General features: G+C 47.0%; 2 protein-coding genes across 2 annotated transcripts; one reads left to right on the top strand and one right to left on the bottom strand.

The window, feature by feature from the left end:
• Window positions 1–85: 85 nt before the first annotated feature.
• On the bottom strand, window positions 86–2,223 carry DACRYDRAFT_106293 (uncharacterized protein; the record flags this gene model as incomplete). Its single annotated transcript, XM_040768239.1, has 2 exons — window positions 86–1,644; window positions 1,692–2,223. The coding sequence occupies 2 exons, from the start codon at window positions 2,221–2,223 to the stop codon at window positions 86–88; spliced, it is 2,091 nt and encodes a 696-aa protein (XP_040630015.1).
• A 7,142-nt stretch (window positions 2,224–9,365) lies between these two features.
• Window positions 9,366–10,789, top strand: DACRYDRAFT_106292 (uncharacterized protein; the record flags this gene model as incomplete). The annotated part of the gene is made up of 3 exons (XM_040768238.1): window positions 9,366–9,540; window positions 10,019–10,489; window positions 10,536–10,789. The coding sequence occupies 3 exons, from the start codon at window positions 9,366–9,368 to the stop codon at window positions 10,787–10,789; spliced, it is 900 nt and encodes a 299-aa protein (XP_040630014.1).
• Between the last annotated feature and the right edge of the window lie 6,498 nt (window positions 10,790–17,287).

Raw genomic sequence — 17,287 nt, 5'->3', positions numbered from 1 at the left:
GGACTACTTTGGTATGTAAATGGAATTCAGTGGTATTAAAACAATACTTGTGCTTGTAGCTGTGATACAGATGTAACGCCTATCCTCACAGTCCGCTCCACAAATCCTCTATCCACCGCTTGACCGCCTTTGCCGCATTCACAACTTTATGATGATGACTCTTATACGGACACGGCTTCTTGACACCTTTCGAAGGGGTTGGCGAGGGTGCCGGAGCATCTGCTATCATCTGCACATCGTCATGTGTTGCCGGCCCTGGGCGCGTCCACCCCGCATGAACCGCAGTAGAAGTTGGTATAACAACCACGTCCTCCACACCCACTGTGCTCGTCGTGCCAGTGATTTGGGCGGAGGCGGCAGTAACAAATCTGGAGAAATCCATGGAGGGTGAGGGAGTCGTGGAGCTTCCGCCGGAGCCAACAGAGAAATCCACATTCAATCCGGAAGAGCTGCTTGCTGTGGGCGTTCCTAGGCTGAGCTGGGGGAGGATCGTTGGAAGAATTATGAGGCTCGACTGGCGGAACGTTGTCGCGGACGTAAAGAATCCAGCAAGAGAATCGGTGGAGGAGGTAGAGAGGGTTGAGGACGCAGAGGACATAGAGGACGTAGGGGCGGAATCTGTTTGAGATGAGCTCGAGCTCGAGCTCGAGGCCGGCGATGGAATAAACCCTCCCCCCATTGGCTCGGCACGGTCCGCACTTGGAAGAACGCTGCTCGTGCCGGCCGAACTGCTAGGTGAAGTCGCTGACGAGCTCGTCTGAGTAACTGTAGCCAAACCCGTTGGTCGTGTCGTCACAGAGTTACTGCAGGCCGTCGCGCTGAACGTGCTGGACGTGAAGAATAGTGTTGAGGTCGTAGGGTTATCCCAGCTCGCGGTGGAGCAGTCATCGAGAGATCCATCCCCGTCATCATCCCCGTCATCATCCCCGTCATCCTCTCCATTATCGTCTCCGTCATCATCGTCATCATCATCGCCTTCATCATCACCTTCGTCGTTCCCATCCTCCAAGCCCATGACGAACCTCTTGCTCTCGACGCATATCGCAAATTGCGCCGCACCAAACGTCCCGCTCTGCACGTCCGATCCCTCCCAGTCCACAGTGCTCGGGTTCATCACCACTGCTGCCGGCTCAACCGACAGTCCATGGCAAGCTTCGGTGAACGCAGCACTGAAGTTAGCTCCTGGCGCAGCCATGTTTCCGTGCGCTGTCCAGTTCGCAACTCCCGAAAGGAGGACGCCGTAGCCCAGATAGCCGCCACCGAGAGTATTATTTATCACCGTCGCGCCAAAGTTGCGAGTCACGAGGTCGTCGCCCCATACAGCCGGGCCGCAGCCAATCGCGACTTTGATCATCTCGCCACGCGCCTCCACTGTATTGTTCACCACAAGTACGCCGGTATAGTTCTGGCTGGGCTTGGAATCGACGAGATTGATTCCTCCGAGCAGCGTCTGGTTTAAAGCAAGGATGTGATTTGAGTGAATGGTCGATCCAAAGGCGCCAAAGATGACAATACCGCCATCTGAGGCGTCGGTGATCTGGTTGTTTGCGACGAGCGAATGAGCACAGGCCATGCTGATCCCGTCCGCCCATCGGCCAGATGTGGCATTTGAGGAGATGGTACCGGGTACGCCGTCGGCGAATGCTAAAGCCATTCAGACCAGATAGCGACATCACTAAGATTACGCTTACAGCGTCCTGTGCCGCTGAGTGATGGCTGCGGGAAATCGGTTTCCGCGCTTTCACCACACGGCCCAATGTCGTTGTTTACCACGGTGGCATTGCGGCAGCTCATGTTCTGCCCCTCGAACATATGCAAGCAGCTGAACCCACGAGGATCAAAGCTGCGCACAAAAGTGACAACCTGACCGTTCGTGTTTCCTCCCATCTCTATAAGGCCACTTCCGCCTCCAGGGGGCCGACCGAGCTGCGCACGGTTGCCGTTCACTTGTACATGTGAGAGTATCGCGCCGGTGCACTGGTCGCACCCGCCTTGAACGGCAGCGGTGAAGTTGGCCTGGATGACGAGCATAGCTCGCGTGTGGTCTGTGGGTGCTCCGAGAGTGGTAAGAACCTGGTTTGGAGCTGTGAAGTTGATCGGGGCGTAGAGGTTGAAAGTCGTGTTCGGGCAGAGGATCGCGTTGTCTCCGGTATTGACGAGCAGTGCTTGGATGGAACTGGAGTTGCCTGATGGCAGACATGCTCCAGTAGTCGTATCAGCCATTCTATTGTTGTGTTGAGAGGAAGTTCGAGAGAGCAGCCTTGAGATGGAGTGTCGCGGGTAGGGAGCGGCGAGAGTCGTCAGTGAGTGTGCCAAAAGAAGGATGATGATGCAAATGAAGGAATACATGAGGTTCAACCTGATACTTGTTAATGATAATCGGTCCAGTCGTAAGAGTAATGCCAAGCTATAGAAGCAGGGGTGCGGACCAGCCGAATTGTGAGAGCAATGCCAAGGATGTGGTCAAGAGTGAAAGGGACAGAGAGGCGAGTCCTCGCCCACTGACACTTGTAGTAATGGCGTGGACAGGCCGTATCTCGAAGGCCATCGCCATGCGCAGAGTATATTGAGAGCTGGCAACGTATAAAAGAGGACAATAAATGATATTGAGCCATCGTTGGCCATAGTTGGTTGACTGGCCATGAGGATGCACAGAACAAAAACGCGGCACAGTCAACACGGAGTAATGTCTCGGACTTTCTTTTACTCCGCATTCGCTTCCGACGACGCGTCGCGTCCTACTTCGTCGGTAAAAACATCCTCTTACCCATAGATAGGACCCCGATATTGGGGTATGTCGGGGTCTCCTGTCTACGGAAGCATTCATAGCCACACCAAGCGCTACCATAGCAGGAAGAGTGCTATGAATGCTATCAGTGTCTCTGTAGCAGGGAGTGAGATTTCTTGGAATCAGCTTTGTATGTACATCTCTTGGATTTCCTGACCTCAGAAACTTCTCATTTGATCAGGCTTTAGGAGGAGGGGATATCCCTGCCCTGGTGATCCCCAAGGTCTGGATCGCACTTCACACTTGAAAAGCCAGTTTCAGGGACCCCAAAACTGGATCTGGTGTCCACATGGATGCACCCCTGCAATTCAACCAGTGCCCTGTCAGACCAGTCACATATCCAGTAGTGTTGGATGGTCCTAATAGGTTAGTGAGGTCAATTATGTTGATCCACATCTCACTTGCCACAGGGAATGCCCCCTTATACTCACAGCGAGGTTGACTGCCCCATCACTCCAGGATGTGACAATGTTAACCAGTCACATTAAGGTGCTAGCTATGATCAGTGCTGAATGTTTGGATGCTGGTGAAGGTCCGGGGAATGAAAGTGAGCTAAACAACACTCCAGTCTCCCTCACTTTCATGCTGAAACTACATGGCCAGGTATTGACCAAGTGTCAGGGAAAACAAGCAAACTGTCAGCCGTCAATACATACTCTTTGAGCACAGAAATACAACAACATGAACCTGCGCCCTTGTCCATTTGTCTGCAATCATCCATTAGTGCCCCACATAAAAAAAATCCTCAATAATCTGGTCATATTTGACTTGAGGGCATCTACTACTGCTTGGACACTACATTGCTCAGTTGTTCCTAGGGAGCAAATGCAGAAAGAATGTGAAGGGTCAGTCAATACTGTGAGCTGCCGTGCTTCTCATTCAGCACCTACCTTACTTTGGTATGAGGGGCTACCTTCTAGCAAGAGCAACCTCAACAACTCAGAAAGTGAATGTGAAGTTATCAACACCCAGTTTAATTGTGGAACTGATGCGACTGTGGAGGATATTTCTGGTAGTGTGCATATGATCCTATGACTTGCAAGATGCTCATTCTTGATCAGTCCACCCCATGCAGCTTGGGTCCCTTCCAACACTGACACCAACCCCTCCCAACACCAATCAGACTTGCCTCATGTCTGTCCGACCCCATGATCCACTAGGTGTCAAGCTTAAATCATATCAACATGACATGCAGCAATCTCTGCGAACAGCAAAAAAGTGGTACAGAATTGCACTTCATACTTGCAGCATGTTCCCAAGTACATTAGATGATGAGCTACTTGTCCAGGCTGCTGTATTGGCTGCAAACCAAGATGCTGGCCTTGCAGTGCCACCTTGTCCCAGAATTGACTTCATGGCGTATCCCAGTCAACAGACTCTCATTTATCACATGCTGTCAATGTTCAGGCCATCAAATTAATACCATTGTCAGATCAAACACCACAAGCACTGGTTGAGGGGAAGATTCAAAACAAAGGCCACAAAGATAATTCAGCATCATATGCAGATGTTTTCCGGCTATACAAAATGACAAAGAAAATCAAGACTGAGCTGAAAAGGCAATGCAGCAAATCCAAAAAAGATTGTATGCAGGAGGATTTGGCATGTGCATGCCTCACTCTCAGTGAGGGTATCAATCAGTTACTCCAGGATGCAAATTATATCTATCAAAAGTTTGATTGTCTTGCAGTAAGTCCCTACATAGAATCTCAAACAAAAGTTCCTGATATTGGTGGCAGGCAGAGTGCTCTCCAGAAAAGCCTTTTCATCATGCTGCCATCAAGGAGTTGGCCACTGCCATGTGTTACAGCAATTCCTCAGATTTTGGTGATGCTGCTCTTCACCCAGAGCACTTTGACCCTCCTCCCCTTTCCTTAATTGCCTATGCCTCTGCTGTGGTGAGCACATACAGTGTCTTCTATTGCCTTCATGGATGACTGCCCCAGCTTCATCACATTTTGTCATGCTATAAGACGGGTGATTTTGTTCCAAGCAGGTCTGACAATGCCATGCAAAACATATATGTCAAAATTCTAGATTTGCTGAGAGAATATCAGAAGACATCTGCAGAAGATTTCAGGGAGATGATGAGTGAGCTTGGTGATTTCTGTTTGTGAGCAGCCTTACTCCCGCAAAGGACACAATACTGATGTGCATTGAAAGTTCCAGATATAATCTGCACCTGAAGCAAAGCAATGGCTTACATTGCTTCAATTTGCAGTATCTCTGCATGCCTGATTAGGGGTTGCCTTTGTATTTGTCTTTGGAGTCCATGTAACTTCACCTGAAGTTCATTTGAGAATGAAATCTGGTTGCTTACTTCAGTTGAACACGTTGGAGAAGGCCCTTTGGTGATTCTTGCAGATCAGCACTGTCTTCCAGCACTGTACAGCATTGTACAACTTTGTGTAGCATTCTATGGTGTGCTCTCTACATTCTATGGAGACGCATTGTGACCCTTGCCTGCATGTCATGAAGTGCATATAAGAGCTTCTCTCCATTCCATCATTCCTTGTCTCCTGCTCACTGTTCAGTTCTTCCCCCTTGCCAAAACAGAGCCAGTAAGCCATTCAAGTCTCTATTCCTTGAGCCTTGCTAATACTTGCTAAAAGACAGTGGGTGAAGTCAGCTTCTGGCCCTTGCAGATGTCATTGCATGTGGAACACGCAAGTGCAAGTAACAATCTCTTCAATCTCAGTGGTACGTATATGCAGCATAAGTGAAAGCATAATGCTGATGGTGGCTGAGTACAGAAAGCACTCAAAATTGTATTCATCAAGTGATGGAGATGTCCAATGAATTTCTTCTGGCACCAGTCATGCAAATGAGGCAGTCCAATGACAAAGCTAACAACTTGAGGGACACAACTAGACCTGTGGTAAGAGCTTTGACATGCATATGACATCACACACTTTCCTGACACCTATCATTTACAAAGCAGAAAAAACCAAAATATATGTGGCTGAGATGGCAGTCTGAATGGAGCAAAGATGTGGATCTCAGGCAGATATCTTACTATCTCAGTCTGGGTCAGGTCATCTGGATGAAGTCAAGGGCAGCACAGAGAAAGTTCAGGCACCAGTTTCTTGGAGGTTCTCCAGGATCAGACCATGAGAGCAATCAGAGCACAAGCAGTGATCCATCCAGTCAGAAACCGGCCATGTCTGCCATACAGCAGGATCTATCTCCAACAAATACCTCAAGCCAACCTTAGCTGCTACTACCAAAGATGCCTTCACATGATCACATTTTCAACTTGGTCACCTCTTACCAAGCCCATGTAAGTCTGGATGCCATCCTTACATTTGACAACAGCATCTCAGCCACACAGTGTTTGATCTTTTTCCATCAGTAACACCTATATTGATACCAACATCTTCCAACCATCTTGTTCCAATCTTCTCTGCAATTCTCTGAAACCATTGTGTCCCCACTCACGCACAAGCAGTGGTTACATGCTAGACAATTTTCCTTCTCTTATGCAGATGAAGCAGCTTCCCCTTAATATTGATCTCGATAATGCAGGAGACAACCTGTGTGAGTCTTTGACAGTGATATGGGACTCTCTTGACTATGGAAATAGCACCTGCCACTCTAGGAAGATTCAAAGCAGTATGCAGTCTTTCAGGCTCAGCCGATTGCAGAATTGACTACTGGACAGCTTTACAATAATCTGAACACACAATATCTAGAAATAAGTCCAATTCCTCCCAGGAAACTTGGAGAGGTTTGATGTCCTTTACTCTGAAGAAGCAAACACTGAGCATTTTTTTATCAGATCCCAAAGAAATGTTGTAGCATGGTGAGTGGACCAGGAAAGGCCAGCTCATTCAATTTGTGAGCAGTACTTCTGCTAACATAAATCATCAGAAGACCAAGAAATGTCAGCAAAATTTGGTGAGAGCATCAATATGCATATATTGCATGTTCTCTTATTGGAATTGGGCTTCACAGAAGAACTATGCTAATGTTATATCAGCCAACTCACATTTGGAGGGGGAACAAGAATTGGAAAAAGCCCCCCCTCTTCATCCAACCTTAGCTCAAGCCTGCTTATCAACTAAATGCTTATCACAGGCCACTTTGCCTTCAATTGCAATGAGCAAAGCATTGGGTATTCATGTTTTTGGCACTTATCAATCCATATCCCAATATTGAGCTAAGAAATACATTTGTCATGAAGGCCGCCTTGGCTGTCAATAATAATGTGAAGTTACCCTTGTTTGTTGATAGCACTCAAACATGGAGGATTCTGGATGATGGGGAAGAGGGTGGAGATCTGGCCAATCAGCAGGATGACCCAGACAATGACAAGCTTGACTTTAAAAATGACAAAGACAATGAACACAAGCATAGCACCGCACCCACAACCTGTCTGAAGATCAACTTCTCTGTATATCCTCATTCCTTTTGGGTGGTCTGTATTCTTTCCTCAGTCAACAGGCTAATATGTGATCTGAATGTTTACAGATTTCTGATGCTGTTTGGTGGATCCACTCAAAGATGCAGGCAATTGCTCTAACATTAGTACCGCTCTACTGGAAATTGGTATTCGCAGGCAGCATGGAGCAGATTCAGACACAAATCAGACAACTGCTCTCCCAAGGAAATTTCTGTCAAGATGATTTTGACCCTACCAGCATAACAGATCCAGAATGGTTATAAAAGCAACTACTGATGTGTTTGCTGCTCCAGTCGAAGTCTAAACCTATGTTCACATTCCATGCACCCATCCTTACTTGGCTGGTTGTGCTGGTTTTTTGGGCACCTAAGGGTGGCTGCAATCTCTCCCATAAGCACAAGGCTTTGCTCTCTCCAATAGAACCAAGTCTCATAGCCTTTTCTTGTACTGTGGTGCATATACTTCTCTTCACATGGATTGCATGAGCTCAGTAGGTTAAAAGACTCATCACATACTAGAACACTACAAGACAGGTGTCTATAAATCCCTATGCATGAACAAGTCTTTGGACCAAATAAACTATATGAGGTATCACAGCTTTTTAAACACATACAAGCGTGCCAAGCCTGCAAGTTATCAAAGTCTCCTGCAGTATTTCAAAGATGCTTGCATGTAAGAGTTTTCTTTTGTTTTAGTATATGACTTGACCTAACTGGGATTGTAGGGATGAATGCACTCTGGAGAAAGCAGTAACCCTTTTGCATGGGGGCAAGTATGAGGAAGACCTGGATGAAGATGAGATGCCATTTAACACCCAGGAATGATAAGAGATCAAGAATCAGGGTTATACATATTCTAGTCACATGCACCTCTCAATGTAAGAACTGTTCTCCACACACATTAAATATGGGCTTGTGTTCAAGGATGGTTGCATGGAAAGTCTCTGTGTCATCTTGTAGACCTTTCCCTTTCTCAGCCAAGCATGAGGCATCATAGGGCTTTCCCTTTCAGACTCTTTGCAGTAGCTGTCTGCACCCTTATAAAGGACACAGTTTGTGATAAGGCACTGGTATGTGCTTGTTGTTTAATATAACCAACACATCCCACATGAAGTGCAAGTTGCATTCAAGCTCACTGCTGGGCTGAGTCACATGACTTGCTGACTGATGTCATGCTTTTGTGTTGCTGACGCACATGGGTAAGTTGCTCTCCTCTCAACATGTGCTTCACTGACTCTGGTGTGCAGATGGGTTTGTTACTATCAAATTGCCAAGCAACCCCAGCAGATGCTGATGCATGTAGCCATTGGCATCCACAGTCAAGATATTGACTGTGGATTGGCAACCTCCACCTTCATGTCCGAGAGGTACTTCACACACCCTAGCCCACCACTTTCAATGCCGGCATGCCCCACCCTCAGCTCTCTCTCTGTTTCCTGGTTGCCATGAAGGATGACAGTATCAAGGGCATCTATGATACCTGCAAGATGTGCACTATGATTTCCAAGACTGCTGGTGGTATTGGGATGCACATCCACAATATTTGTGCCAAGGGGTGAGTAATCTGGCAATGAGTTATCTGCTGCTCTGACCATGTCTCAGTTCCTACATTGCAGGCACTAATGGCTACTCAAACGGTATCATTCCCATGCTTTGTGCTTATGATACCACTGCTCCCTACATTGACCTAGGTGGCAACAAGTGCACTGGTGCCTTCACTATCTATCTATTTTGAGCCTTGGCATGCCAATATCTTTGAGTTCCTTGATCTGCACAAGAACCATGGCACAGATGAAGTGTGCACACGTGACCTTTTCTATGCCCTCTGGATTTCAGATCTGTCCATGAAGCATGTTGAGTCTGACATTGACTGATCTCTCTTCACCCCTAATGAGGCGCCTGGCACATCTGAGGTGCACAGCAAAGAGTTTGAGGCTCTGTATACCCATTACAAACACAAGGGTCACGCGAGGCAGACCATCAAGGCCCAGAAGCTGTGGTATGCTATTCTTGATGTGCAGATGGAGACTGGGGGGCTGTTCATGCTATACAAGAATGCTGTCAACTGTAAGCTGTTTCATTGCATGAGCATGAGTGGGTAGACTGACACATCCACAGTCAAGTCTAACCAGAAGAACCTGGGCATGATCAAGTCTTCCAACTCTGCACAAAAATCATGGAGTACTCCCCCCCTGACAAGGTCGCCATCTGCAACCTGGCCTCCATCGCTCTACCATCCTCCATCCAGGATGGTCAGTACGACTTCCAGAAGCTGCATGCAGTCTCCAAGGTGGTTGCATTCAACCTGAACTGGATCATTGATGTCAACTATTATACAGTGCCTGAGGCTCGTTGGTCTAGGGTCTTGCCGACATGTTCATGGCTCTTTGCATGCTGTTTGACTCTTGCAAAGCTCACCAGCTTAACTGCAATATCTACAAGACTATCTACCATGCTGCGCTCAAGGCATGAAACAAGATGGCTGAGACAGATGGGATGTACGAGATGTTTGAAGGCTGCCCTGCTCATGTGGAGAGCTCCAGTTTGACCTCTGGGGCGTGATGCCTTCCAATGCTGGGACTGGGCCGGGCTGAAGGAGAAGATCAGCTGCAAGGGTCTACACAACTCCCTCCTCCTCGGCTCTATGCCCACCACCTCCACTTCCTAGATCCTGGGGAACAACAAGTGATTCGAGCCATATACATCTATGAACCATGCCCGTCATGTACTCCCCAATGAGTTCCAGGTTGTCTGCCCTTGCCTGCTTCGTGATCTTGTTGATCTCAGATTGTGGAATGACCAGATGCATGATATGATCATTGCTTGCAGCAGGTCCATCCAGAACATCCCCAGAATCCCAGACAACATCAAAGGCGATCTGCAAGACTGTCTGGGAGATCTTACAGAAGAAGATTCTCAACCTCGCCATGGACCTGGGCATGTTCATCTGCCAGCATCAGTGCTTGAATGTCCATCTCCAGAGCCCTATTCTCGGCCAGCTCACATCCATGCATTTCTACTGCTGGAAGAAGGGGCTCAAGACAAGCATGTACTGCCTTTGTATGCACCCCACTGCTCAGGCTATCCAGTTCACCCTTGTTGTCTTGGTCATCAAGCAGGCAAAGGATGCTCAGCATGGTGTCTCTGGTCCTGCCCAAGCAGTGCAGGTGATGAAGCCCCACAAGCCCAGGCAGAGCATGAACAAGTATGTGAGCATTGCCATGAACGACATGGTTGCTTTGGCATGTAGCTCCACCCTGGCAAGTGCAACAGTCACCACTCTCATGGCTTCCCCTGACTGTGAGGCCTGTCCCTGTGGCTGTCAAAGTTGAGGATCTCTCCTTAGACACAATGGTTGTCAAGGTTGAGTCCTCTTCTGCCCCACTTCCTACCCCAGGTGCATCTGCTTCCGGCACTGAACAGCCACTTGTAGCTGCTCCAGCAGAAGAGAATAGCAAGGGCAAGGGCAAGACAGAAGAGAAAGAGATCGACCCCAAAAATGCTGCTGCATTGGAGAGGGTCAAGCAGCGCAAATACAAGGAGGTCAAGCTCCAGTGCAGCCTCAAAAACATGGAGGCATGCTTGATGTGCTCTGGATGAGTCCTCTGCACCTCCATCATGCCCTTGCCTTCCCTAGAAACTTGTGCTGTGTAAAATGGAGTTTGCCCTCTGGATCCCCTATTTCCTTTCCACATGCTGACCACTTCATGCACTGCATTTCTGGCAAGGTTTCCCAATACTTATGCTTCTCAGTCTGCTAGACCCTTGGCCAATGTAGGCTGGGTACCACAGTTGAGGCCATGGAGTGCGCTGTTGATGTTAGAAGAGGTGGATGAGCTGCCAAAGGAGGCAGAGGACCAGGAGTTCAGGCAATGATTTTTCAACACTCCAGAGCTGACACTGCCATTTGTCTTCTCTCCCTCACATGGATCTGGCTGATGATAGTATAGGCTGTCAGATATGAGCAACCTGCTTGATCTCGGCTTTTGGGCAGATGTCTATCCCCTCACCTGAGCACTTATCTATACCCGTAAAGCCAAGCTTGTCACGTAGTATGTGAAAACCTCAAAAGGGTGTACTGCCCACTTTGAGCATGGAGATTTCATGTGCCTTCCATTCCTCCATCATTTATGTATGCTGATGTGCTCACCCCTGCATACCACTCCCATGCTTTCTTACACAAATTTTCCACCCTTCCCTGCCTGGGTAACATCCTCTGCTCCCTCTCTGTCTCCCCGTTCCCTTTCTTCTCTATCATTCCCATGCTCAAAGAGCACCCTTGGAACCTAGAAGCCCTCCTCATACTGCTGCGATGCAATCTCCTGCAGATGATACATGTTCATAGCCTTCTACCTGTATGTGAAGAACCTAAAAAGATTTTTTGCCTTACACCATCTCCGCCCCAGTACAAACAGGTTCAGGTCAATAGGTACCCTTGTCTTGGGGGTTATGCTCATGGTTCTCTCAAACGTTGATGTCTGCTTTGTCTCCCCAATTTGAACCTTCTCAAAGCATCTGTGTGGTATACTGCTTGTTCAACATCTCATGCACCTCCCACACCCCAACTATCAGCCACCCATCTAGACCCAGCACCCTCCCCAGACCTTTGTACATTGCGGTCTTCTCTAGCAAGTTGTACTTTCTCACAAGGTTTGTGGCATCCATTGGGCAGAGCTGTGTGAGAGGTATCAAAAGAGAGCATCCAGTACAGTGTGGTTGACTTACAATCATGACACTGGGTAATCATGAGGTTTTCTGCTGATGCAGAGCAAAATTCATTTATCCCCTATGTGCAGAGGGTTTCAATTGCAGAACACCCATCTTGACCCCTATCATGGCAATTGATGCCTTGAGTGTAGACAGGTCCTCATCTACATTACTGTGCCTTTCTGTCTTTGCTCACTTGCAAGTCCAGAGGGATATTTGACATGTCCGGCATGACCTTCCAACGTTCTGCTCCTGAGATCTTCTGTTTTTCACTCTTACTATGTGCCAGAGAAAGATGTAGTTGTCTTGCAGTGGTTCAGAAACTGAGGTCCATGCTTCTACTGTATATGAATCAATTCTGAATTCCATATTGATGATGTGAAACATCTTAGGAGGACAACCTGCTCAAATATCAATGACAACTCTGTAGGTACTGAATAAATGCTTGCCATTCCATACTACACTACTGTATTTCATTCATCCTCAAAACCTTGGCGATCAACTGTTATGATGTCAATTATGATGCATCATTCACATGGTTTGCAAAAACCCATTCCAGATGCACACAACATGGAAGACCACACTTTCTTCAGCAAACCCAACCAATCAAAGCCACCTGACATGTTGTTTGCTTTGGTGTGCTGATTGTAACTGTGGTTGGCATTTTTGGAGCAAGAGTTGTTGTGAGACCTTGTCATGGTCTGAGTGATGTTCATGTCTCCTTGATTCTGATAGACGTTGATCACAATGGGAGCAGCAGACATTGTTGTTAGGGTATGATTGTTGATAACAGCTCGAGTTTTGTATGAGGCAGGAGTGAGGTTTGCTGGACTAGTTGTGGGAGGATAGACAGCAACTGGAGGAGCTGGAACTGCTTGTGCAGTCAGGATGAGAGCAGTCAAGGGGTTATTGTAGGTCAGAGGGTAATAATACCTTGTAGTCTCACCCAAACTGACTTGATAAGACATTCTTGCAACAGTCTCTGTTTCGAAGGTCAGATATTGAGATTGTCAGAGGGGTTGGGATGGACAGAATGGACCATTGTTGTGAATAACATCCTGAATGCACTTGCGGGTGGAAGTCTTTCTTGAGCATTTCCCTTTGCTGTGCAAGTTGGTTGAGTTGCTGAGAGGAGCCATGACAATGGAGAGGGAAGGTGAAGTGAAAGAAAAGAGAGCAGAAAGCAATCCTGATCTCAGAAGGGGAATAACCAGCAGCTTGATCTGAAAAGTCAGTTCTCTGCAGCATTCAGGTTGATACAATGAGTGAGGTGAAAGAGCAAAGTTCTCGACAAATGCTATCCACTTTGTCAGGCGAACTATGACCTTGTGCACAACAATCTGTCACAAGTTCGTGGGCCACAGGTGTGTGCAGGCGAGAACAGCAGACAGTTTCGAATTGTTGAAGTTGCACCTTTCACAATTCCAGCAATTGTATTGAGCATGTTGATCAATGATCCCCCTAATATCTAAATGTCAGATTCATTCACAGTTATTCTTGTTATTCTTACAGATCATAAACCTCCCAATGTTTTGTGTATGTGCAATCTCCACAGCCTCAGTCCATCTTCCCTGAACTGCCAAAAGGTGGACTTTGCCAGATAACAAAGGCTTGATGCCTGAAGTCCGATTCATTGTTTCCCACAACATTATCAACCACCTGTTCCAAAAGGACTGCCCAGAAGGCATAGAATCACCTCATCTTCTCCAATAGCAAATCCTCATCTTCTGCCCACCATTCAGTCTTTGCACAGTTTTGACCAGCTTCTGAGAGCATCCACAGCAAGGCCATTTCTCAGTTCTTGCTCTGCCTCAGCCAACTTTGTTATACTGCAAGCTCTCATGCATTTTGAGCTGAATGATGATGGGAGTTTGAAGGTTTTCTCTTCTGGCATATCATTCACATCAGTGTCTGTATGGAATCTGTGCACTAGACATACCTGTGCCCTCTGAGATGTTGGTGAAAGATTCTCACAGGGTGGGTCACACCTGCTGAATAGACCCACTGTGCAGATGTGACCCTTGCTCCTTGGTGTTATTCCTTCAAGGGTGTGAGTTGGTGTCAAACTGCAATACCCTTCTCTCAGAGGGAGTTTGTTCAACATTATGAGTTGTAAACCTTCATGATCATCTCAGAATATGCTCATTTTGGGCCTTGCTCTCATGTTTCTAGCAAGACAAAGATCTCACTCCAGAATGCCTGTGTGAATATTGGCTACAAGCCTCTGGTAGTGATCTTTAGCCCTGATAAGGTCCTTGGCTGGTCGGTTTTCAGCTAGTCCTCCTTGCCCTCCATAGACAACCACTGAATGAGAAGGCATTTCACAAGCAAGAACTAGTTACTCAAAGGATTATGTGAATCACCTTGCATCATTGACAAAGACACAAGTCAAAGAGACGTGTCTCTTTGCACACATGATCTGGTAACTTACTCACAACTGATCATGACTCCCTCTATTCTGACCATGTCTGCTTTCTGTCTGTTGTCTCCTGTAACCGCTCCTATCCAACTCAGTACTAGTGTATCCCAGCCAACATCTGTTCCCTTGATCATGCCTATTGTGCCCACTGATGTACTTGTCATGATTGCAGAGATGGCCACAGAACTGGGATTGAGGAAACTTGTCATTGCTTTGGGACACACATGTCACAAACTTTACAAGGTGACCAGGAGACTGATTTACTCCTCACCCTCAAGATACATGGGTAGTAGCAACTTTTTTCTATGCCCCATCTCTTCAAGCTGCTCCTATCACTGGCCAAGCCTTCGGCTTTCATGGGAAAGAATTGCTACACAGCTTTCATTCAAAGTTTGGTCATACCATACACTGGACATGTCTTGCTCCAGCCCACAGTAGCATGAGCTAACCTTTGGATTCTTCCTCAAATGAACAAACTGCAGTCTTTGGTGCTTGATCTGAATCTGTGCCCCACTCTCCTTCTTGCTTTTGCTCATCTTTCTTCTTCAGTACTGCTGAAGCTGCGACTTATTTGCACTACTGCCGAAGTCCACACAGCACTCGTTCCTGGACACCATCTAATGAGTCTGGTAGTATTTTCCAACATTCACTCTCCACAAATTGCCAAACCATTTGGTATCGCTCTCTCTTCATGCTCAATATGGCACATGATTAAGCTAGAGTTCCCCTCTGTCATTGCTTTCCATTTGGCTGCATGTTCTCACTTCCCTGCTCACTGTTCTCTGATCATGCTCAAGCTCACATTTATGGAATGTTTCAAGGGGTGTTATATACCAGATACATGTGATTTTTTTGGACTATCTGACCTATCGTAGGAAGCAGTTTCAGGAACCTGCAACTATCCATTTACTTGCTCCCTTGATACATCTCTATTCTGTCACACTCAGACTCCTCCAACAACCAACTTTCCTCAATGAAAACCATGAACAATTTTGTCTCAGTCTTCAAAAGGTATTGCTGGAGCTGTTTGCCATCACACTGTCAGACAACCTGACATCCCAATACATTGATATGGCTGAGCACTTCCAACAAGACTATTGCTGAGTGGATTGTTGTCCACAGAGGGTCCATAACTATGGCTAGTAACATGTGCAACACCAGTTCTCTTTGACTGGAACAGGAACAAAGAATCATGTAGCCTAGCTCTGCCTGTCTTTCATCATTTCCTGCTGCTTTACACAATTATCTCATGCATATATGTGTATCAATGATTCACTGGCAATTCCAAAAGACAACATAGGGATGTACATACTATAACACAATTTGCCACCTTCCTTGAAAGAGCATTAGGTCCAAACATTACTCCCTCAATGCATTCCAACTGCTGTTGGACAAGGAGTGTCCTTCACCACTCAGCCCAGCATGCTCACCACTCTCCCCAAAGAGCTCTTCATGACAATCCAGCATGGATTGGTCAACATCATCTTTGGGTGCCAATGTAAACCACTCATGTTCCAGAGCTTCAGCAGCAGATAAGCATTCAGAAGGTAGGGGTCGCATCATTTGCAGCACCAATGAGTTTAACATGTCTGCACTGTGCACTGACATCATTGGGTGTTGCTTCACCAGCTGTTGTCAGATGTTTTCTACTTTGGTGACCAGTTGGTGTAGAAGATGGTCTTGGCCCATTGGTAATCAGTTGATCATAGAGGGGAAAAGGAGAGCATACTTTTATTGTTATAAAACTGCTGTGTTCGGCTGCACACATTGAGTAGCGCAGGTGGGACAGCCCCGACTAGCTTGGTGAGCATGGAGAGATAGTGCTGGTCACCTGTGATATTCTTTGTCACCTTCCATTTGAACAGTGGTGAACCATCCATAATCTTGACAATCTATCCCTGTTGAAATGTCCACAACTGCAGCATTTTAAATGGCTTACAAGGCATCCAGCAGCCCAAATGTCAACCTTTGTGTCCCAAGATCCGTTTAGAATGACCTCTGGAGGCCATAGCCATTTGGGAAGGATTATGGACCAATGTGCTCCTTCCATCCACTCAGCTACATTCCAAAGTCACATTGAGTGGGGTTCCAATCTTATACCCTGACACCACTCACCCATGCCAAAGTCAGTCAGACAAACCCTCAGTTTCTGGCCAAAAGTAGGATTGGAAATAGGTTGGGACTTGCCAATGGGAATTTCCATGACTTCACCATTTGTATGGTGCATGACCATATTGGCCACCCTCCTTGCTGGGTCACACACAATCTGCTTGATGATATCATGCACATCTTTGATCTGGAGAAGAAGATTGGACCCCTTGATGTCTGTGCAAAGAGCGTCTGGCAGGAGTACAGGGGAAAAGTTGGCACCAAACACACCTGTATGAATCACACCACAGTGAGTGTGAAGATAATCCAGAGCCAGAAGCACTTGCTGTATTATGTCTCTCAATGTCAAAACTGGGAGCATACAGGTCCAAGAAGGCTGCAATGATTGAGCATACATGGGAAAGACCATGTGTCAGGGCACCAGCTCATTGCTTGGTCAAGAGACATGACTAAGCCTTTATGACATGGAAGTAGCTGGTATACCTTGGCATGTGCTGGAGCCTGCTGGAAGGATTGGATGGTCAGGTGACCTGCTGTGCATGGCTGTGCATGACCTCATATGACCTCATCCTTGGTCATATGACCTGATCACCTGACTAGGCTGAGTAAGCAAGATATTCTAGCAGGTTCCACCACAGAGGTATAAATATAAGGCCTACTCTGCCTGGGCACTGTCTCTTCAGACTTGGTCTCTTAGGATCATCCACAGGTACCTATACTGTAGATAGGTCTTAGTCATCAGGTCTACTCCACTTCCTTGTTGCCTGCTTAGACTCTTGGCACTCTTAGGTGAGCAGACTTAGTCAGCCTCTGTTGCCCTAACACCCTGCCCGTTCTGCTCCCTCTTTGCAATTGTCTCTCCC

This window comes from Dacryopinax primogenitus (assembly GCF_000292625.1).
Source record: "Dacryopinax primogenitus strain DJM-731 SS1 chromosome Unknown DACRYscaffold_6, whole genome shotgun sequence".
Taxonomy (NCBI): Eukaryota; Fungi; Basidiomycota; class Dacrymycetes; order Dacrymycetales; family Dacrymycetaceae; genus Dacryopinax; species Dacryopinax primogenitus.
This window is presented reverse-complemented; position numbering and strand designations above follow the sequence as displayed.